This window comes from Carassius auratus, chromosome 20 (genome assembly GCF_003368295.1).
Source record: "Carassius auratus strain Wakin chromosome 20, ASM336829v1, whole genome shotgun sequence".
NCBI lineage: Eukaryota > Metazoa > Chordata > Actinopteri > Cypriniformes > Cyprinidae > Carassius > Carassius auratus.
The window spans coordinates 19,516,037-19,537,949 of NC_039262.1; the positions used below are offsets into that span (position 1 = coordinate 19,516,037).

General features: G+C 36.7%; 2 protein-coding genes across 3 annotated transcripts; one reads left to right on the forward strand and one right to left on the reverse strand.

The window, feature by feature from the left end:
* Nucleotides 1-2: 2 nt before the first annotated feature.
* LOC113121124 (cell growth regulator with RING finger domain protein 1-like) lies at nt 3-4,227 on the reverse strand. The gene is made up of 6 exons (XM_026291365.1): nt 3,992-4,227; nt 3,650-3,786; nt 3,382-3,565; nt 1,262-1,409; nt 1,079-1,186; nt 3-891 (listed from the first exon to the last, which is right to left on the reverse strand). Exons 1-6 carry the CDS (start codon nt 4,093-4,095, stop codon nt 559-561), a joined length of 1,014 nt encoding a protein of 337 aa, XP_026147150.1. The 5' UTR covers nt 4,096-4,227; the 3' UTR covers nt 3-558.
* A 2,871-nt stretch (nt 4,228-7,098) lies between these two features.
* On the forward strand, nt 7,099-21,559 carry LOC113121125 (phospholipase DDHD1-like). Of its 2 annotated transcripts, XM_026291367.1 has the most exons (13): nt 7,099-7,921; nt 9,463-9,639; nt 9,971-10,099; nt 11,424-11,571; nt 11,657-11,766; nt 11,865-11,971; nt 12,806-13,053; nt 17,163-17,238; nt 17,330-17,479; nt 18,392-18,456; nt 18,625-18,803; nt 19,931-20,179; nt 20,775-21,559. In XM_026291367.1, the coding sequence occupies exons 1-13, from the start codon at nt 7,183-7,185 to the stop codon at nt 20,954-20,956; spliced, it is 2,559 nt and encodes an 852-aa protein (XP_026147152.1). In that variant the 5' UTR covers nt 7,099-7,182; the 3' UTR covers nt 20,957-21,559. The 2 variants fall into 2 exon arrangements, with proteins under 2 accessions (XP_026147152.1, XP_026147153.1); XM_026291368.1 differs by lacking the exon at nt 20,775-21,559 and having other exon boundaries at nt 18,625-18,861; nt 19,931-20,034.
* The last annotated feature ends 354 nt before the right edge of the window (nt 21,560-21,913 follow it).

The following is a 21,913-nucleotide window of genomic DNA, read 5'->3' on the forward strand; positions in this document are numbered from 1 at the left end:
AGTTTTTTTTTTCAACATTTGAAAGCATTCTGATGTTCCATTTCAGTTATTACCATCAAGTGACTTAAGCTGTTCAGTTAATGCATTATTTACCACAATTTGATCAAAGTAATATTTACCTGTTGGCCAAGTATAGACTTGTATGATGATACAGCTCTTTATAAATCTGTGTGATCAGTTATATAAACTGTGGCCTGGCCTGCTTTTCCACATTATTGAAGCCAACGATTAATGAAATAAAATAAACTCCCATGTTGTTTCCACAGTATCTCTCAATATCCTTTGGTGGAGAAAAAAAAAATAACTTGACGATTCCTTCTGAAGTGTGTATTTGTTAGTTTAACCAATATATTGAAAATAAAAATAAATATTCTATTTAACTTAATCTCTATATTAAACATCTACAAGCACATTGAACTTCAAAAGCCTAAAACTGACATCATTCTGTAAGAGTTCATTCTTGGGGTTAAAGGTCAGCTGCCTGCATCTCTTCACGTTTCCTTTACGAACTTTGCCTTTCCAGCAAAGCCTTGCTTTTAATCCTGGGTTTATACAGGTTTAGTCTTCTGTTAAGTCCTCCTCATCAGGAGCTGGTTGGTTAGCCAGAGCAAAAGACTGAAGGACGAACGCCCGGCAGATCGGACAGTGCTGGAAGTGGCACACGCAGCCGTCACACACGCATGCATGTCTGCACGGCAACAGCACTCTGTTAATCGGTGCATTCTGACACACCACACAGTCCCTGCCTCGGGTGTCAGGCCACTCCCCTTCTGAATCTGACTCCTCCCCCTGCTCACCTGGCCTTTCTGGCTGTGACTCCGCCCCTTGCGTGCTAATCGAAGGCTCTGTGGTTCCAGACAAGTTTCTGTTGTCTGCTGACATGAAGAGAGGCTGTGGAAACGAAAAAGATCCCGCTCTAGATAAGGCACTTAATTAACAGAACATAATTAAAACCTGTCCCATTTTGCTTTAGGGACACTGGGTGATGAAGATTAAGTGTGATCAAAATGAACATACAAAACTGATCCCAGAACAGTAAAAAAAAAAAAATGACAAAGTTGTGGACGTGTTTTAATACCTTCAGATCGTACAGATTCCCTTGCGCTGTGAGGAGATACTGAAACAGGATCCTCGCAGAGAGTCTGTATTTGTCATCAGGAACGTGGAGGACTGTCACACTTGCCACCTAGAGAGACAACAGAACAATGGACTTCATCTTGTCCCATCATTGTCCCAAGATGAAGAAAAGACTGCTGCTCACAATATTGTAGTTGTCTCTGGTTTCCGGAGTGGCCAGAGTCAGCACAGCAACCAACGGGTATCGATCCCGGGGGAGCAACCCAAAATCGGTAACTCCGAGATCTGGAGGCATCTGAGTGAAGTATTCTCCTTTTTCTTCTTTATGTATACTAACGCTATGTTAAGGACAAAGCATGAAATCGTGTTCTATTATCTTAATTTTTATAATGTTTTATTCATCACATAGGGGAGACATGTAAAGGCGCTTTATCACTGTATATTTAGGAAGTCAGATGCAGTACAGATTTAAACGTACTAGGTTATATAAAAACTAATACAAAAATTGAAATTGCTCGTATATGTTTACAAAACAGTTTAGATTATATATATATATATATTTAATGCCGTCATATATATACAGTAGGGATCGAAAGTTTGGGCACCTTTGCAGAATCTGTGAAAATGAGAGTAATTTTCAAAAAATAAGAGAGATCATACTAAATGCATGTTATATTTTATTTAGTACTGTCCTGAATAAGATATTGTACATAAAAGATATTAACATTTAGTCCACAAGACAACAAAAATGCAGAAATTATTAAAATAACCCCACTCAAAAGTTTGGGAACCCTTGGTTCTTAGTACTGTGTTCTGTTACCTGATGATCCTCGACTGTCTTTCTGTTTTGTGATGGTTGTGCATGAGTCCCTTGTTTGTTCTGAACAGTTAAACTGAGCAGCGTTCTTCAGAAAAATCCTTCAGGTCCTGCAGATTCTTCAGTTTTCCAGCATCTTTACATATTTGAACCCTTTCAAGCAGTGACTTAATGATTTTGAGATGCATCTTTTCAGACTGAGGACATTTGAGGGACTCAAACACAACTATTTAAAAGGATTCAAACATTCACTGATGCTCCAGAAGGAAACAAGATGCATTAAGAGCTGGGGGGTGAAAACTTTTGAACACGATGAAGATGGCAAAATTTGTCTTATTTTGTTGAAATATATATATTTTTTTCCATTTAGTTCTGCCCTTCGTAAGCAACACAAGATACTTGTATGTTTCCCGGTACACAAATTAAGTACAGTTTACCTTGATCTTCAAATTCCAAAAGTTTTCACCCCCCAGCTCTTAATGCATCTTGTTTCCTTCTGGAGCATCAGTGAATGTTTTAATCTTTTTAAATAGTTGTGTCTGAGTCCCTCAAATGTCCTCAGTCTGAAAAGATGTATCTCAAAATCATAAAGTCACTGCTTGAAAGGATTCAAATATGCAAAGATGCTGAAAAACTGAAGAATCTGCAGGACCTGAAGGATTTTTCTGAAGAACGCTGCTCAGTTTAACTGTTCAGAACAAACAAGGGACTCATGCACAACCATCACAAAACAGAAAGACAGTCGAGGATCATCAGGTAACACAACACAGTACTAAGAACCAAGGGTTCCCAAACTTTTGAGTGGGGTTATTTTAATAATTTCAGCTATTTCTTTTGTCTTGTGGACTAAATGTTAATATCTTTTATGTACAATATCTTACTCAGGACAGTACTAAATAAAATATAACATGCATTTAGTATGATCTCTCTTATTTTTGGAAAATTACTCATATTTTCACAGATTCTGCAAGGGGTGCCCAAACTTTCGAGCCCCACTGTATATGGCTCAAGTGGTAGAGCATTGCATTAGCAGCACAAGGTTGTGGGTTCGATTCCCAGGGAACACATTTTAGGTAAAAAATGTTAGCCTGAATGAGTTGGATAAAAGCGTCTGCTAACTGCGTAAATTATTATCAAATTATATATATATATATATATATATATATATATATATATATAATGTGTATATTTCTAATAAACCGTAATGCAATATTTATATTTCTAACTGAACGTTCTATTCATCAATCTAGCTTTGCCATTACAAGAATAAATTACATATTACATGTAGTAGTTATTGTTTTTTCATTTATGTACAGTATATGGTATACATTTATGTAAAATTTAATCTGAGATGCAATCATCATGTAGACATGGTGAATGGTTTCTTTATAGGTTTTTTTTTTTTTTTTACTCATCATGAGGACATGCTATATTTAACTTCAAATGGAGAGCGAGTTGTCTATTTGTCAGACACATGAAGAGGATACTTGAAGCTTTGGTGGTGAAGGTAGCTGAACTCCAGAGCCTCTTGACACAGCTCAGGTGTGAGGAGCCGGGGCCGGGACCCATGCTGGTGACTCTGAAGGGCCGTCTGGAGGGCCCGGACCCCACAGCCCCAGAAACAACTGAGGACGCAGTCTTCAAGACAATACAGCTGCAAACTCACACCCTCTGACACAATGAGAAAACATACACCTACTGAGCACGTTTGACTCGTTTCATATTGATTCAACAAGGTTATTGCTAGTTTCTCACCAGTGACTGTCCCAGCAGTCGAGTCCATCTCCAGAGCGAAGGGGTTGGTCACCTGCACCATCTTCCTCTCGGGGACAACTGTCAGAGATTCAGCCTCATCTGAGCGGCGTAAAATGTCCGGGACATCAAATCTAAACCTTGACAGACAAGGCCAACGTAAGTTAGACACAGATTAAGGATGTGACCACCAACTTCTGCTTTTAAAAAGAAACCAGATGACCAGAGATGCCATATTAAACCCAAAAAACAATAAACTTCACACACATTAAATAAGTCCTTACATAACCCAAACCATCAAACACTGGACTGAAATGTAGTTTATCCAGATAAATTTGAACTTACCAGCCCAACACAACAGCTACAGTGATCATGAAACACAATGATATGACTATAATGTCAAAGAGAGGAGAGTACTCATACAACATTACTAAAAACTCTGCGGCCATTATTAAAATGTTACATTAATACGATGCGCATAAATGTCGGTATGTCCGATAAAATAAATAGTTTAAAGTGCGGTAGTCTTGTATCCTGTGCAGGGCTGTGGGCTGTCACCCTGCGAGACTCACCAACGTAAACTTCCGGTTGTGACAGCCGTACGGTGGACCAGAGGTCCAAATCCGCACATGACTCTAATACCGTCACGCTTAGGGAGGAGCAGCAAGATAGTGGAGGGAAGCCCGATTCAGTCAGCGAATCGGCTCTTTCAAACAAATAACTTCAATGAACCGTTTCAAAAATGAATCAGTTTTGGATACGTCATCACGTAACGCAGCGTTGTTTGATGTAAAATTGCACCGTCGTTCAAACCTTCTTCATCTTTTTTTTACAGTCTGTGGTTCAATCGCAAATACCGAAAATTATACAATAATGCATGCACAACTAAAGCAGAGCAATATTTTATTACATTATTGCATATAATAGCCTAGCCTAGAATACAATTGCAATCGGGCATAAATATATCAAATACATACAAATAACAATAATAACTCACGATTAATACAACCATAAATATATGTTTTAAATTAGTAAACTTGCTGCTATGAAAAGATTTCCATAGTCATGGTTTGTTATGATTGGACAATAATTGGTCGACATACAACTAGGCCTATTTCAATATCTGAAATCTGAGGGTACAAAAAAATCTAAATATTGAGAAAATCATTGTGAAAAAGTTGTGCAAATGAAGTCCTTAGCAATACATATTACTAATCAAAAATGTGTTGATATATTTACGGTACAAAATATCTTCATAGAACATGATCTTTACTTAATGTCCTTATGATTTTTGGCATAAAAGAAAAATCTATAATTGCGACCCATAATGTATTGTTGGCTATTACTACAGACATACCTGTGCTACTTCTGACAGGTTTTGTGCTCCAGGTCACATACGAGTAAATTCAATTAAATTCAAGTTTATTTGTATAGCCCTTTTTACAATAAAAAATCATTACAAAGCAGCTTTGCAGAAAATTACGTTTCTACAATATTTAGTAGTAGCTTATAAGTCGTGACTTTAAGTTTATGTGCATATGACAGAAGTTTTCAGAAAAATTAATACAAGACGTAGTCAACCAGACGATGAACATTATTAACAGCAATTATTATACGATGCAATCACACTTGTAGCAATATTTGTTAGTTCTGTTTGTTGATTCAGGGTTAGCATCATCTGAGGTCCTCTGAGGGTCAGCATCATCTCTTCTCAGGTGTTCTGGATCCAGACTGGAGCTTGTGTAAATCCTAGTTACGTGTAAATCACGTGGCAAAATAGAGAAACAGATAGAGACATCATTAGCATAGCTGCTGATCCAACAGAGTAAAATAATAAGTTTAACCAAAGCTAAAGAATAATAATGCACATTTGATGAGATGCAACTACACTCACAATTTAAGAGATACATTATTCGAATGCTTGGCGAAAGAGATGCGTTTTTAATCTAGATTTAAACAGAGAGAGTGTGTCTGAACCCAGAACATTATCAGGAAGGCTATTCCAGAGTTTGGGAGCCAAATGTGAAAAAGCTCTACCTCCTTTAGTGGACTTTGCTATCCTAGGAACGACCAAAAGTCCAGCGTTTTGTGACCTTAGGGTGCGTGATGGGTTGTAGCGTGGTAGAAGGCTAGTTTGGTACGCAGGAGCTAAACCATTTAGTGCCTTATAGGTAAGTAATGATAATTTGTAACTGATACAGAACTTAATAGGTTGCCAGTGCAGAGACTTTAAAATTGGGGTAATATGATCATATTTTCTTGACCTGCTAAGCACTCTAGCCGCTGCATTTTAGTCTACCTGTAGTTTGTTTATTGAAGATGCTGGACAACCACCTAGAAGTGCATTACAATAGTCCAGTCTAGAGGTCATAAATGCATGAACTAGCTTTTTCTGCATCAGAAACAGATAACATGTTTCGTAGCTTGGCAATGTTTTGTAAGATGGAAGAATGCAGTTTTTGTAACATTGGAAATATGATTTTCAAAAGACAAGTTGCTGTCTAATATAAGATTTTTGACTGTAGAGGGAGTATCCGTCTAGTTACAAACTGTAGTCTACTAGATTCTGTGTACTGTTTTTGGTCCAACAATGATCTCTGTCTTATCCGAATTTAATTGGAGAAAATTATTGGTCATCCAATCTTTTACATTTTTAACACAGTCTGTTAGCTTAGACAATTTAGAAGTTTCATCTGTTCTCGTTAAGATATAGCTGAATATCATCAGCATAACAGTGAAATAAATCAATTAAATACACTTATCATCCTCAGTAAAAGTGATCCCTGAATATTTTCATCGGGGAAAAAATTATTTATTCTGTATCTCTCAATGAGTAAAATGCTAAAATAAATGCCAAGTTTATACATATGGTTTTCACAGAAATTACTGCTTATATTTTTAAAAGTGCATTACGTTTTATATTAGGTTTTAGTTTATTAATACGGTTGTTTACTGCATTTTTCGCCAAGCTTATTAAAACAACGCTATATAGCTTCCAACTTATATTACTTAAGCCACATAAAGATAGACTATAAACAGCCTAAGGCACATTCCAGTCCGCTATAAGGCAGAAATAATATGTAATATTTCTAAAACAGCAACGGTTCTCGCCCAGTTTAATGAGGAGTCGAGAACCCTACAGATTCAGCGGTGAACGACTCGTTTAAACTGACTCTGTGAACCGGTTGAACCAATTCATTGAAAAGTTCCGACTCAACAGAAAGATTCGTTCACGAGTCGGACGGACGCTTCAGAGAAAGAGGGGCTCCACAGAGAGACATACAGTCGGCATATTAATGAAAGTGAACATTTCGGTGTGTCCGCCATGTAAGCGGAGGACTGTGCGACTGAACTCGCCTTTATTGAATGTTGTCTGAAGTCCAGCGTGTGTGATTGACGCGTCCGTACAGATGCTGGCGGCTCCGGTCGCGCCGGGGGAAGGAGATGTTCTGACATCGTTAGATTTGTTGTTACTATAATCAGCTGACCGGTGCTGGAATCCTCCGTGTGCTGTTTTCTAGAAAGCGGTGACAGCGATGAGCGCTTGTCAGGACGAAACGTCTTTAAGTTGTTCGCAAAGCAGAGAAAATGTCAGCGGCGATGAATGGGGAAGGATGGAGGAATCGTACGCGTCCTGCTTCGACGAACCCACGGGCGACGCGATACGCGCCGAGATGGACGCGGTGCAGCCGGGCATAGACGGACATGTGCCGCTGCCCCGAGGCCAGCCCCAGCTGATGCTAGGCCTGGTGGAGGAGGGGTTCGCCGGCTATCACGGCCGTCTCGGCTCCGACCCGGACTCCGATTATCTCGACATCACCGGAGACCTCAACTACAGCGAAAGTGACGGGAGCGTCGCCACGAAGAAGCGCAACCGCTCCAACAGCTCGCGGCACCGCGGGGAAGTCGTCACGGAGCTCGGACCCGAGGAGGTGCGCTGGTTCTACAAAGAGGACAAGCGGACCTGGAAACCGTTTGTCGGACACGATTCTTTGAAAATCGAGTTGGCTTATCGCAAATACTGCGAACTTAATCTTAACGAGGTCAGACGGAGGGATGCGGGCGAAGAAGCGGAGGATTTATTCGAGTCTCCGTCAGGAGGCGAAGAACCGGAGGTCCGGAGACAGTCGGTGCCCGAGAGCGCGGAGGCTGGAGGCTCCCCGGAAGAGACCGAGCTGGATTCAGAGAGCATCGACGTGGACGCGGTGTGTGTCCGTGGAGGACTGTACGAGGTGGACATCCACAAGAAAGACTGTTATCCCGTTTACTGGAACCGTGAGTAGTTTACAAGCGTACGTTCAAAAAAATAACAAGAATAGATGTTTTGCAGAATGTTCATACAGCTCTTATATACACAACGATATTACTTGAGGCTGTCAAGCTCCACAAGCACCATGAAAGTATCCTAAAAGTAGTCTGAGTATATTTCAAATAATCTTGTGTTAGATAAAAACTGAAAATTTAAGTCATTATTTGCCCAAACAAAAGGAAACCCGGAGCTCTGTGCCTCAAATGGATAGCACTAGTCCTTACTAATGAAGCATTATAGTGTATCATCTCCTTTTGTGTTTGTAATAACATATGTAACAATAACAGAACTTCTATTTTAAACTTTTCATTCTGAGGTGCAGACAGATTTCAGGGCAATCCATCAATAGGAATCAGATATTTCATATTAAGGTGAAAATGTAAAGGGTGATTAAGTTCTGTGTGAGAATAGTTGTGTCATTAATATTTACTCACTCTGAAGTTGTTCCAGACTTGTATGACCTTCTTTCTTCAGTCGAACACTAAAGACGATCTAACTGAAGAATGCTGGTAACCAAACAGTTTCTGGTAGCCACTCACTTTCATGGTAAGAGAAAATCCCTTCCAGCAACAGTTTGATTACCAAACCTTGGGTTCAACAGAAGAACGAGATTCATACAGGTTTGAAACAACGTGTGGGTGAGTAAATGATGACAGGATTTTCATTCCTGAGAAAACTATCCCTTTCAGACGTCTATACACTACAACTTACAGTCTTTCATTTGTATGATAAATGGTAGCCAAGACACCTAGACACACTTCAGCATTGAAATCAGTTGCATACCAGTGGCATCGCTCTGTGCTTGCATTCAAGCTTAGTGTTCACAGTCCAAAACAATGAAACTAACCACCACACAGACAAAAGTTCACTTCAAGAATGAACAAAGTGGCATCAATAAATATTTGCGAAAACAGTGCAAACTTAGTGAAAAAGAGAAATCTATACATTGATTTTCTCTGTATGAAACATAGTCTTTATTTAAGCTACTAAAAAGGTAAATTGTGCTATCAAATGATTAATCTCATCCAAAATAAAGTTTTCGTTTACATGATATATATGTGTGTGTGTACTATGTCTGTTTATTATGTATACATAAATCCACGCACATGCATGTGTATATTTAAGTTGTCCTCATTTGTAAGTTGCTTTGGATAAAAGCATCTGGTATGTGCATATTTTCTAAATATATGCTATATGTGTGTTTATTTATTTACGCATAAATATACACAGTGCACACACATGCATCATGTAAACAAAAGCTTTTATTTTGCATGCGGTAAATGGTTTGACAGCACTGCATAAGAGTCCTTTTGTACATTAATAACAAATATAATGTAATTTAATTCATTGAAAAAGACCATTCATTTGTCACACTAGGCATCCGAAGTCTTGCGATTTTATTCTACGATAACCGAAATCCGTTGGGATCTCAGAAAGGGCCAAAATCTTAGTCAGGTGAAGTGTTTCTCCAGAAACGGATAACAATTCCTACTGCTTGCATTTACAGAACAGGACCACATCCCAGTCATGAGAGGCCAGTGGTTCACGGACGGGACCTGGCTGCCCCTGGAGGAGGAGGACAGTGACCTCATTGAACTGGAGCACCTGGACCGTTTCCGAGGCCGGCAGATGAAAGACACTTTTGACATGGAAGCGGTGGCCACAACGGTGGACAGCAAAGACGGTAATAAACCACGTTAGGAATAGGACTCAGGGTTAGGGAAGCTTTGTTATAAAGGTCAAGCACACAAAAAAGGCAGACTTAACATTGACGCTTAGTTCAGCTGATCTAGAGACACGCTCATGAATGAACCACAAACCAACCCAGACATCCTGTTCGTCTCGTATGACATACATTTGAAGTAACTCAATCACTGTTGGCATGTATACTGTCACTTGTGTTTGCAAACAGTCAAAAAGACCTTTAATTGAAATTAACTGAGCTGGTTAGGCATTAGTTAACAGTCAGGTAATTTGAAACAGACGTGTTTGACTTCTGCCCTTAATTCACTCAGCCATTCACAGCCTGAAACTAAGCCGGAGCCACGTGGACTGGCACAGCGTGGATGAAGTGTACCTTTACAGCGATGCTACCACTTCAAAGATCGCACGGACTGTTACTCAGAAACTGGGATTCTCCAAAGGTCTGTAACAATCTTGATTAGTAAGTACATTCTCAATGGTGTTGCTCATTCAAAAAACACTTGATGAGTGCAGTATTCTGTCTTAAAGGGATAGCTTACCCCCCAAAAAAACATTCTGTGATTAATTACTCATCCTCATGTCGTTCCAAATTTTTAAGACCTACGATGAACAAGGCTCAGAAACGTAGTAAAGACATCCGTAAAATAGTCCATGTGACATGAGTGGGTCAACCGTAATTTTACGAAGCTACGAGAATCATTTTTGTGTGCAAAGAAAACAAAAATAATGACTTTATTCAACTATTTGTCTCCTCCACATCACCCTGGTGCAATTTTGGAGAGTATCACTAGTATGCAGCGTATGTATGCGGATGCGTTGTTTATGTTCAGATCAAAGCATACACAATGTAAAACAATGTATCGATGTACGGTTCTCCCAGGGTGACGTGGAGAAGATGAATTGTTGAATAAAGTCATTGTTGTGGAAGAAAAGTTAACTATTACTGAGAAATATACTGTGAAAGAATATACTTAAGAGCAAACTATATTTAATGTTTTCGGACACTTATTAATTGCATGCTAATTTAAATGAATTGAAAAATATATTTTATTTTAAATGTATTAAATGCAATTAGCTGATCTGATCTTTTGACCCAAGAAGTATATCTAAGTACAGCTTTATATGTAATTTCATTATTACTTTTATTATATTATTATTATTATTATTTTTTTGGTTAAAGTGCACTGGCAGATATGCTGACAAACATTGATGTTAAACTAAATTATGCTTTAATTTCATTTCTATTGAATATATGTCATATATTTAATTATACTTGCAGTTACACATTTATAATATACAAGCATGTGACTCCATATTCACAATATATTTAAATGTAACATTAAGTGATACACTAGAGTTAAAATTATGAATTATACAAGTAATTTACATATGCTTTAGGTAGGTAGTTTAGTTATACTTCTTCAAAGCATAACAGAATTTTATTAAAACATAATGAACTTTAAAGTAAAAACCTTTATTTCACATCACAAAGTGCACTTATTTAAATATTTTGTGTTCAATAGAAGAAAGAAGCTTATATAGTGTGAACTATACCTTTAAGTAGTCTTATATGGCTTTTATTTCATTCATATTATTTTATTTGCAAGTACAACTTAACCATTCTTCTAAAATTTCAAGTACAAGTGTACATTTAATACCTTTTCAGCTTTTTCCACAAGCAGAGCCATTATTCAAACTAAATATAATATGAAGTGATTATCAATGTTACAAAGTAGCAGAGGTTCTTCCTTCATGTCTGGTTAGCGTCCAGCAGCGGGACCCGTCTCCATCGAGGCTATGTAGAGGAGGCGGCTCTAGAGGACACGCCCCCTGAAACGACACACATAGTCTTTGTGGTACATGGGATTGGCCAGAAGATGGACCAGGGCCGTATCATTAGAAATACAAGCATGTGAGTCCTCTGATCACACAGCCGAATCTGCACAAAACCAGTCATCTAAACCTGAAACTAACTGATGCACTTCACTGATGAGCAGGATGCGTGATGCTGCCCGCAAGATGGAGGAGAAGCACTTTTCTGACCGAATAAATGAACACGTTGAGTTCCTTCCTGTGGAATGGCGATCTAAACTCACCCTTGATGGAGGTATTGACTATGGACAATAATAAAAAAACAAAGTGCATATGTTTGAAAACTATTGTCAATGATAGATAGTTTATTTAAAACGAAGTGTACTTTTTCAGACACTGTGGACTCCATTACTCCAGACAAAGTGCGAGGTCTAAGAGACATGCTGAACAGCAGTGCCATGGACATTATGTACTACACAAGCCCTTTGTACAGGGATGAGGTGACATACAGCCACAATCCTCCATTCTTACATTCAATTTTTTTAATTATTTTTATGAATTTTTCACATTTTCATGAAGTTGCAATTTAGTATATGTTAAGTATTTAAATTTTCAGTGTAATACTGAATAACAGAGTAAAATTATAATCAAATACTTTACATGCAACATATATTTTAGTTGACACATCAAAATAATTGTACTTATTTAAAGCACAACAAAAGAGTAAAATGTACTTTAACGTAAAACTGTTAATTTGACATTATACGAATTGCAATTTTTAAAAGTGTGCTTAAGTGTGTTAAGAAATATAATCTGGAAAGTTTTCTCTCTTTGAGTATGCTAAATTGGCCTTTTATTTAATTAATATTCTCTAAGTGTAATTTGTGCACCAGAAATGTTTAGTATAAAATTCAGAAAGTAGAAATAAATAAAGGTCAATATTATTTAAAATATGTGGTTTAACCAATATGTGTGTGTACTATGTATTTTAGCTTATTCGAGTATATAAGCTTATCAAGATTCAATTGAAATCAGTTACAGAATTTCCCATGCACTTCACATGTTATTTTTTTATTCAGGACCTATGTTCAGTGTTACAAGGCTTTCACTTATTAGGTTAAATTCAGAATGTATGCTAATTTGGAAGGCAGTCTATTTAGGCAGCATACAGCATGGCAGCTGACTAGGTTTTGGAAAATAGCTATTCTCAGTCTCTTTCATGTAAAGTTTGACTAAATGTCCCACACTGAAGCACATTCTGTCCTACTATTTCCTAGTACACTAATAAAGTGTCACAATTGTTCATTTCATGCTCCCTGCACTTGCATCCTTAGATCACCCGGGGTCTGACCAAAGAGTTGAACCGACTCTACACGCTTTTTTGTGAGCGCAACCCAGAATTTGCAGAGAAAGGAAAGGTGTCCATCGTCTCCCACTCACTCGGCTGCGTCATCACCTTTGACATCATGACAGGGTGGGACCCTGTGCGCTTTGTTCATGAAGAGGTGCCAGATGCCATGGAGGCTGATGTTAGCAGACAAGAACGTCAGCTACAGGAGGATCTTCGTAACACATGCTTAAGGTTTACAACTAATTATAACAACACCCCCATTATATTAGTAAATCTAATAATAATAAGCAGCACAATGACAATGAACATTACAATAAACATTCTAGAACTGTTTTTTATTTTTGAGTTTTAACAGAACTTAAAACCTAAAATGGTGTTTTATGGTGGCCATTTCTGTGAATCCAAAAAGTAAGACACTCCAAGGCATGATTTCAGAATAAAAACAGAAAAATATTCTTAAACAAGTGACAAAAAACACATTTTAATTAAATTGCTTTCCATGGATTTTTTTTTTTTACCCTTTATAAGCCTTATACCCTTTATTTTTTCTTTTTATATATTTACTAGCACTTGACAAATGATTAATCGTGATTAATCGCATACGGAATAAAGGTTTTTGTTTACATAATATATGTCCTGTGTGTACTGTGCATATTTATTATGTATATATAAATACACATGCATGTATATTTTTCAGAAAAATGTTTCAGGGAATGCAAAATTTCAAAATCACTGGTAGCCCTTCGGGCAGACATTCTTCAAATTTTGATAGACCAAAATGAATTAAAGTAGCACGAATAAAATAAATAAATAACAAAACATCATCTGAACTTAACTGCGGACAAATCAGCATGAATAAAAAACTTAAATGATAGCTTTATTTCTTCAAATAACAAGTGAAGAGAGAGTAGGGGAGCAACGGATCACAAAATCATATTGCATTATCATATCAGATTTTAAGTAACAAATCGAATAATTTTGCAGATGAGAAATTTTTTTTTTATTATTACTTAAATAACAGAATACTTCTCTGATACCACAGCAAAACGTAGCATGTAGGGATGAAACAATTCACTCAACTCACAATGCGATGCGATACAATTCACAATTTCAAAACACAATTTTCTTAAATGTATTTATTATAATTTTTTTTTACAAAATAAGATTTAAGAGAAATTGTAAATGAAAAAGTTGTCCAACAAAATACTGCAAATTTGTCTTAAAATTATAAAAATTATAAAAAATAAAATAAATAAAAAATCTTAATTTTTCAACAAAACCAAAATCAAATAATTAAATAATACAAATAAAATAAATATCTTTATATAAACAAACTAAGGCTTTGAATGTGCTTTTTTCATTTAAAATCAGGGGCAACCACTGCATTCTAATCATGATCCAAAAAAAGATGCTAAATACATGATTGATTGTATAATTTCGAAATCTGGAGCAAAAACAGAATGGTCTGATTTTAGGTTGGTGAATGAGACGCAAATGTCTCTCTCTGACAGCAGGTGGCGCTTATGGAACAGCAAGTATTTATAGGCTGCTGCCCCTTTAAGACCAAATGCACGGATCCAATATAATGATGAACTTGAGATTTCTTTCGACACTGTTTACGTTCTCTTAAGACATAACCGACTGTGTTTACAAAAGTACTTACAGAGAAAGTTATTTTGAGATGATTTTGTGTGTATGTGTTCGTTCAGATGCAAGGATATGTGAAAGAGAATACATTTTTTGTTCGTGCATTGTCTGAAATGCAGCTCTCTGAATGAGTGCACATGAATGGTTTAAAACTGAATGTCTTAGAAATAGCAGGTCTTGGAATCTATGATCTGTTTTGCCCCTATAAGCTAGTGAACGACGGAAATCAAGGAAGGAATTTTATATCACTGTTCAAGATAGCCTGTCGGGAACCACGGTGATACATTTGGTAGCCCGAATGGAAAACATAATAGCCCCGGGACTTCAAGTTAGCAATTTTGCGAGCCCTGTTTATATATTAAATATATTTATATATAATTTAAATTATATTTTATACATAATGTAAATTATGTAAACATTTTCAAAATATAAATGGTATGTGAGGTTCTTTTATATACATAATAGATATACTGTCTACGTACACAAATATATTATCTAAACAAAAACTTTTATTTTAAATGTGATTAATCGCGATTAATCGTTTAACAACACTAATATTTAACCTTCTAACCTTATTTAATGTATGCATCTTCATTCATTTAAATTTGTATATTTATTCAATAGATGCAATTACCAAATCAAATATTAACAAAATCTTGAAAAGCTTAATCTCAAGGTGCATTTAAATGTATTTCTGCAGACTGTTTAATGCAGCTCAAAGATGCCAGAATGCATTTATACAATGAATTTGATTATACAGTTAACAAATAATGTGTTGAATATAAAATAAAATAACAGTTTCCTTTCAAAATGGCTGATTCAGTCAGGAATAAAGAAAGATACTTACTGATTTCATTTCTGCATACTAGTATACTACTCTTGCAATTCGTACCTGAAAAGATATGCTAAAATATTAAAAGTAGTCTACTAGTATGTAGTTTCAGATATATAACAACTGTCTTAATGAATGTCTTATTGAATCACTCACCCGATTCGTTCAGAAATGCTGAATCACTCAGGAACGAAACACCACCGTGTTGATCTGAGAAAGAAAGATAGAAGTACATTATCGACAAAAGAGTCGATAGTGACAAAATGTCTAAAATGTATATCACTTAATGTTAACATGTTTATTTATTATATACCATTATATAAAGTATAAAATAGTGATCTTAAAAGCAGGACAAATGAGTGTCTGCTGTAGATGGACATGGCATTTCAAAACTAGACTGTCAAAACTGAAACCAGATGGATGTCCACCTTAACTGTAGTCTTGCATAGCCAGACCTTCAGAGGTCTGTAATTTATGGCAGCTTTAATTGGCCAAGGCCCATGAGGCAGTTTGACCGACATCTCAAACAATCAATCACAGTTTGTTTCGTTCATCGTCACCTTCCTAGGGGTGGAAATGTCGCCACAATAACAGACCGGTGTGTAAAACTCTCGGACGTATTTTAAAGATTTTAATGCCGCAAACTTAAAAAATTTCACATACTTTTGAAAATCCAGTGTTTAGCTGATCCCAATAAGCGCTCGTCATCACAGTTGTAAACACGGCGGCTTTCTTCTTTCATGAAGGGGTTGGCGCAATTGTATCTTTGTTTCCAGGCAGAATGTTAAAGAATGCGACACATAAGTCTCGCGGAAATCCTGTAGAATTCAACTAATCAGATGACAATTTCAACACTCCTGAAGTGTTTCCACTTTTGAGTTCCATATGCATCAGACGTTTAGCCAACGGTCTGTGGGCGTGACATCTGAGGCTGAGACTACCTTAATTGTAGCAACTGCATAGCAACATGCTAACAACCACTCAGATTAATCTAGTTATTGCATAGCAGTATGCTAACATCCACCAAGAACACACTAGTAAGACACTATCATCCTCTCAAAACAGTTGAGCAATCGCATAGCAACATGCTAACAATAACTACTCTAGCAACATGCTAACACATATTTATATTTAACATACCGTATTTAAAACACACTAACAACATATTAACAACCACCCAGAACACAAAAAGCACAGCAACATGCTAACATCCACCCAGAACACTCTAATAACCTCTCTGAACACGCCACAGCAATCAAATACCCTAGCAATATTCAGAACACTCTAGCAAGACGCTAACAACCATTCAGAAGACTAGAAACTGCATAGCAATATGCTGACAACCTTAACCACTGCAGCAACATTTAGCATGCTAGCAATCTTAACCATTGTCACAACATGCTAACAACCTTAGCTACTGTAACAACATGCTAACAACCACACAGACCACTCCTGCAACACACTAACAACCACTACTAGCAACATGCAAAAGTCCACTTGGAGCACTTTAACAACCAAACAGAAACTTTGCTAATAAACATTCACAACATCTTAGAACCACTCTTGTTTTCATAAGATTTTGTAAAAATATAGTTGTTATTTTATCTGTGATTTATGTTGCACTAAGATTTAGAAAAATCTACCTTTTTTTTTTTTTTTTACTAGTTATTATTATCCATTTGTTTATTTGTCACTATAAACAGATTTTAGTGCTCTTCCATTGTTTCTGATGCATATAAGAATCATGAATCATTAAAAGGTTTTAGATTGTTCTGCACTTTACTTCACAAGGACAATCCCTCTCTTAATCTTGTTTATGGGATGTTCCTCTCCCAAAATTAATTTTATATTTCATTTGCAGAATGAGGGATTTGGAGGATAAGCTCTGGCGTTTCCAAACCTCATCCTCAAGACCCTCTCCAGCCCTGAAATTCAAGGTACGTTAGTATAACCGTACCCTTCCTTTCTCCTTCTCACCTCCGGTTTGTGTTTGTCTTAATCAATGCACCTTGTGATTTGGGGTTGTAGGTGGAGAACTTCTTCTGTATGGGATCTCCTCTGGCTGTGTTCTTGGCTTTGCGAGGTGTCCGTCCGGGAACCAACGGAACACAAGACCACATCTTACCCAAATCCATCTGCCAGAGGCTTTTCAACATCTTCCATCCCACTGATCCTGTAGTGAGTGTGAATAGATTGCAGAGTAAATATAGCTCAGGGTCAGATTTCTTTTTTACTGGTGCATATTATGAGCCAGTTGGGAAACAAAAACTAGTCTGGAAATAATAGAATGAATTATAGCATTAAAAGGATACTCAACCCCAAAATGAAAATTTGGTCATTAATCACTTACCCCTATGTCATTCCAAACCTTCGTTCGTCTTCAGAACACAATTTAAGATATTTAGGATGAATAACGGGAGGCTTGTGACTGTCCCACAGACTGCCAAGTAAGTTACACTGTCAAGGTCCAGGAAAGTATGAAAAGCATCATCAGAATAGTTCATCTGCCATCAGTGGTTCAACCATAACGTTATGAAACGACGACAATACTTGTTCTATATATACAATTACTCTTACATGAATAAAACAAAAATAATGACTTTATTCAACAATTTGTCTCCTCTGTGTCTCTACACATCACTGTAGCGCCATTTTGGAGAATATGAGCAGAACGTAGGCAGCGTACGCTTTTCTGTAGAGACAAATTGTTGAATAAAGTTGATATTTTTGTTTTATTCACATACAAAAAGTACGGGTTTTACGGGTTTGGAACGAAATGGGGCTAAGTGATTAATGGCAAAATCTTAATTTTGGGGTGGAGTATACCTTTGAAATACATGTATTCATATTAATAGTTAGCTCTAATCTGTTGAAATTGTCGCTTAATTCTAATTCATTCAAATGCATTTTTTTTAAATAGGTTTACCATTTATTTGTAATTAAATGTAAAATTTAATAGCAAATTTTGAGTAAAAATATTTTCTTTTTTTCAGTATAGTTCCTGTTATTGTAATTGAAGATATAGAATATCTGTATATCAGTCAGGAAATATAAATAACAATCAAATAAAAACAAATGGTTTCCTTTTAGGCATACAGGTTGGAACCTCTCATCCTGAAACATTATAGTAATATAGCACCGGTCCAAATTCACTGGTGAGTAAAATAATGCCTTTGCTAAATAAATGTAAAAATTAAATTCAAGTGTTAAACTGGAAAAAATAAATATTGCAATCAAATAAAGTGCTGTTTCTATAATGTACAATGCACTCTGTGACTGCATATATTTTTGTACATTCATGTAACCATTGATTTTCTTTTTAGGTACAACACCAGCAGCCCCACACCGTATGACCAGATCCGTCCCACTCTACTGAATCCGTCAAAGGAAAGTGCTTCTGTGTCTGATACGGAGAGCCTCCCGAGCCCCTGCACCTCCCCTCCACAGCCCCGCAGACACTACGGCGAGTCTATCACCAGCCTGGGCAAGGCCAGCATCATGGGTGAGATGGAAAGAGAGAGGTCATTAAAGGCGTCTGGAATAGTAAAACACTTGCAGGGGTGAGCAGAATGTATAGTGTGCAGTGTAGGAGTAGGATTATGCTTCCCAAATACTGAGATAATGGCAGTCTGCCTTCAATTACTGCATATTTACAGTTTATAGCGCTTGATTTTAGTGTGCAAAGCGATAAACAGAAACAGCTCAGCAAAGCATTAGATCAATAGGAAGCAATTAGGAAGTGTCGATGTGGATATATTAGAGCTGTCAGTCAATTACATTTTTTTTAAAATCTAATTAACTGCATGATTTGTTTTAAATAATTAAATAATTGCAAATTAGATTTGGCTGTGAAAATACCCCCAAAAGATTATTTAAAGCTATTTTTGTGTATAATGAGAAAGCATTAAGTAGACTTTACAAATAGTAGCTTTAGAAATAAAAATTTGATTTGATTCAACATAGCATTAATAACACATACGTGTAAGTGCTATAACGGCCTTACATAAATTATGCAACATTAAAGAAGATTTTAGTTTTTTTTATCATGCAAAGGGAGTCATTGGTAACCATTCAAAATACCTTATTTAATGTTTTATGTAACTAAAACTGCCAGTGGCATAAATGTCTTTATGAGTCATTTATTCATTCGATTAGTTCAAACGGCTGATTCATTCAAGAATTTAGACAGCTCTCTTTATGAATGGGCCTTTGAGTCATTGATGCACCCAATTCGTGTTGCTCGGAGATGCACAACAGTCCTGCTGTGGCTTTATAGGTAATATTTTTGTTGCCAAAACTGAGCAAAAACAGACAATATTGTGTTAAAAATATAACACAATATTAACTTCTTATTTACTGAACTGTTGTATAAAATCACATTTGCTCTCATTATATTCGGGACAAACAGCACTCATGTGATATTGCTCTCGCTGCTTGTGTGATATCACTTAGCATATGATATAAATATGAGACAAAAACTTACCGAACATTTTTGCCCCAATATCTATAAAACCTTTTTTATACAAATATTGCAAGTGCCAAAGCAATAATCCTGATTTCTGAAATAAAAAGGTTTCGCGATTGTTAAAATGTAACGTTATCTGTGCATACTTGATTTTTTTTCTGCAGGAGCGGCAAGTATAGGTAAAGGCATTGGTGGTATCCTGTTCTCCAGATTTTCCCGCTCTAGTGGACAGGTGGGTAGTGTGGAGGAGGAGCCATCAGACTCTGAAGGAGGGGCTTGTGAGAAAGGGGAAGATGGACGGCTTGTGGAGTTAGACGATATAGTTGAGGAAAAGACAGAGGAGAAGATCGAGGAGAAGACAGGAGACACCAGCATGTCACAATCAGCCTCTGCCATTATGGATAACTCATCCTGTAAGCAGCATCTACACAAAGAAGTCATTGTGTAGTTTGATAATTATCGCTGTACTCATAATTTCATGTTTTCAGTGTCTTGGTTTAGAAAACCTGTTTGGTAACAAACTATATATTTGCAGTTTCGTTTGGTGCCGCTAATATTCCTGAAAACGCTTGTTTTTACTGATAACTTGTAAGATGTTTCCACATCTGAGTAAAAAATGTTAAGGTAATTGTAAGATAAGTTTTAAAGTAATAAATTAAGTCACATTGTGAGATATAAAGTTGCAATTACCAAACATAAAAGTTGAATTGCAAGATATAAAAAAAAAATTATGAGATGCAAAAATCACAGTTGCAAGATATAAAGTCACATTTTAGACATATAGAAATGTCCTAAGTTATAAACTAACAATTTGAAAATATAAAATAAAAAATAAAACTGTAAGAAACAAGGTCGCAATTGTGAGATATAGTCACATCGCTAGATATGAAGTCACAGTGAGAGATATGATATTGCAGTTCTGAAAAACAAAGTCAAAGTTTGAGTAGAACGCCCAAAAACCTCCAGATCTTCAAAACGCGTGACAGTGATATTCTTCTTGTTTTGCAGTTGAGCTCGAGAACCGCATCGACTTTGAGCTGAGGGAGGGCCTGGTGGAGAGCCGCTATTGGTCAGCGGTGACGTCACACACAGCCTATTGGTGCTCCCACGATGTGGCTCTGTTTCTGCTAACATTCATGTACAGGCCAAATGAAGCGAATGACATGCCAGAGGACAACCCCGAGTCATAACGAACACACATTGATCACTCCCTTAATTTAGTTTAGCAGACCTTGTTCACTGTGCATCAGAGATCCTGTCCTTGCCTTGTTTTCCCTTAATTCAGAAGCACACCCATGGAGGAGACTTGCTCTCTCCACCACATCCCCAGACTAGGATTGTTATTAACCTCCGCGAGATGATGGTTGCAGCTTGGAAATTCAGACTATTCACATCTTGACCATTCCCAAAGCAGCAGAACCTTCATATTGACTGATGTGTATTGACTGAAGTTGTGGTTGAATAGTAGGACTGAGAAAAATCTGCTGAATTGAAAGTTCACAATCAGAAAGTGTTTTTATTAGAAGTGCATAAGATGTGTTTTCTTGCCTAAAAATAATAGTTTTGAAAATTATCCAGAAATACTATATGTTTACATTATTTAGATGATGAAACACAATCTGCATTACTCCTAAAATGTGGCCAAATGTTAAGTTGATAGTGAACGGGAGCAGTGCACATAGATTAATTCAAAGAGAATAACCTTTAGTTCAATTCAAAATGTCAATTCTGTCATTATTTGCTCACCCTCATGTTGTTCCAAATTTGTGGAACAAAAAGAGATATTTAGCAGAATTGTACTAGTTGCATTGAATGGAGATCAGTGTTATTTTTAGTATCGTTGATATTCTATTACAGATTTTATTAATATTTTGAGTTTTTATTTATTTATTCCCCCCGCTTTTTTAGTTAACAATAATAACCCTGATGCAAACTGAAGTTTTTGAGCTTAAAAAAAGTTTCAGAAAAATGAAAATATTTCAAGTCCTTTAAATTTAATGTGAAGAACCGGTTGATATTTACGCTCTCATTCTCTAAAAATGGTAATATCTGCCCTAGCTCTCCTTTCCACAGTCATGAGTGGATTAGCAGTGTCTGAATCATGAATGAATCTTTATTTGATTTAGATCTTAACTGATTTAGCTGTC

What these genes read in the sequence shown, in the direction of transcription:
- LOC113121125 (XM_026291367.1), top strand. Translation starts at nt 7,183, where the DNA reads ATGAGCGCTTGTCAGGACGAAACGTCTTTAAGTTGTTCGCAAAGCAGA. An exon ending in TAAACTCACCCTTGATGGAG is followed by an intron (nt 11,767 to 11,864) that starts GTATTGACTATG and finishes GTACTTTTTCAG; the next exon opens with ACACTGTGGACTCCATTACT. An exon ending in GCCCTTTGTACAGGGATGAG is followed by an intron (nt 11,972 to 12,805) that starts GTGACATACAGC and finishes TTGCATCCTTAG; the next exon opens with ATCACCCGGGGTCTGACCAA.
- LOC113121124 (XM_026291365.1), bottom strand. Translation starts at nt 4,095, where the DNA reads ATGGCCGCAGAGTTTTTAGTAATGTTGTATGAGTACTCTCCTCTCTTT. An exon ending in GTAGCTGTTGTGTTGGGCTG is followed by an intron (nt 3,787 to 3,991) that starts GTAAGTTCAAAT and finishes TTGTCTGTCAAG; the next exon opens with GTTTAGATTTGATGTCCCGG. An exon ending in CCAGAGACAACTACAATATT is followed by an intron (nt 1,187 to 1,261) that starts GTGAGCAGCAGT and finishes TTGTCTCTCTAG; the next exon opens with GTGGCAAGTGTGACAGTCCT.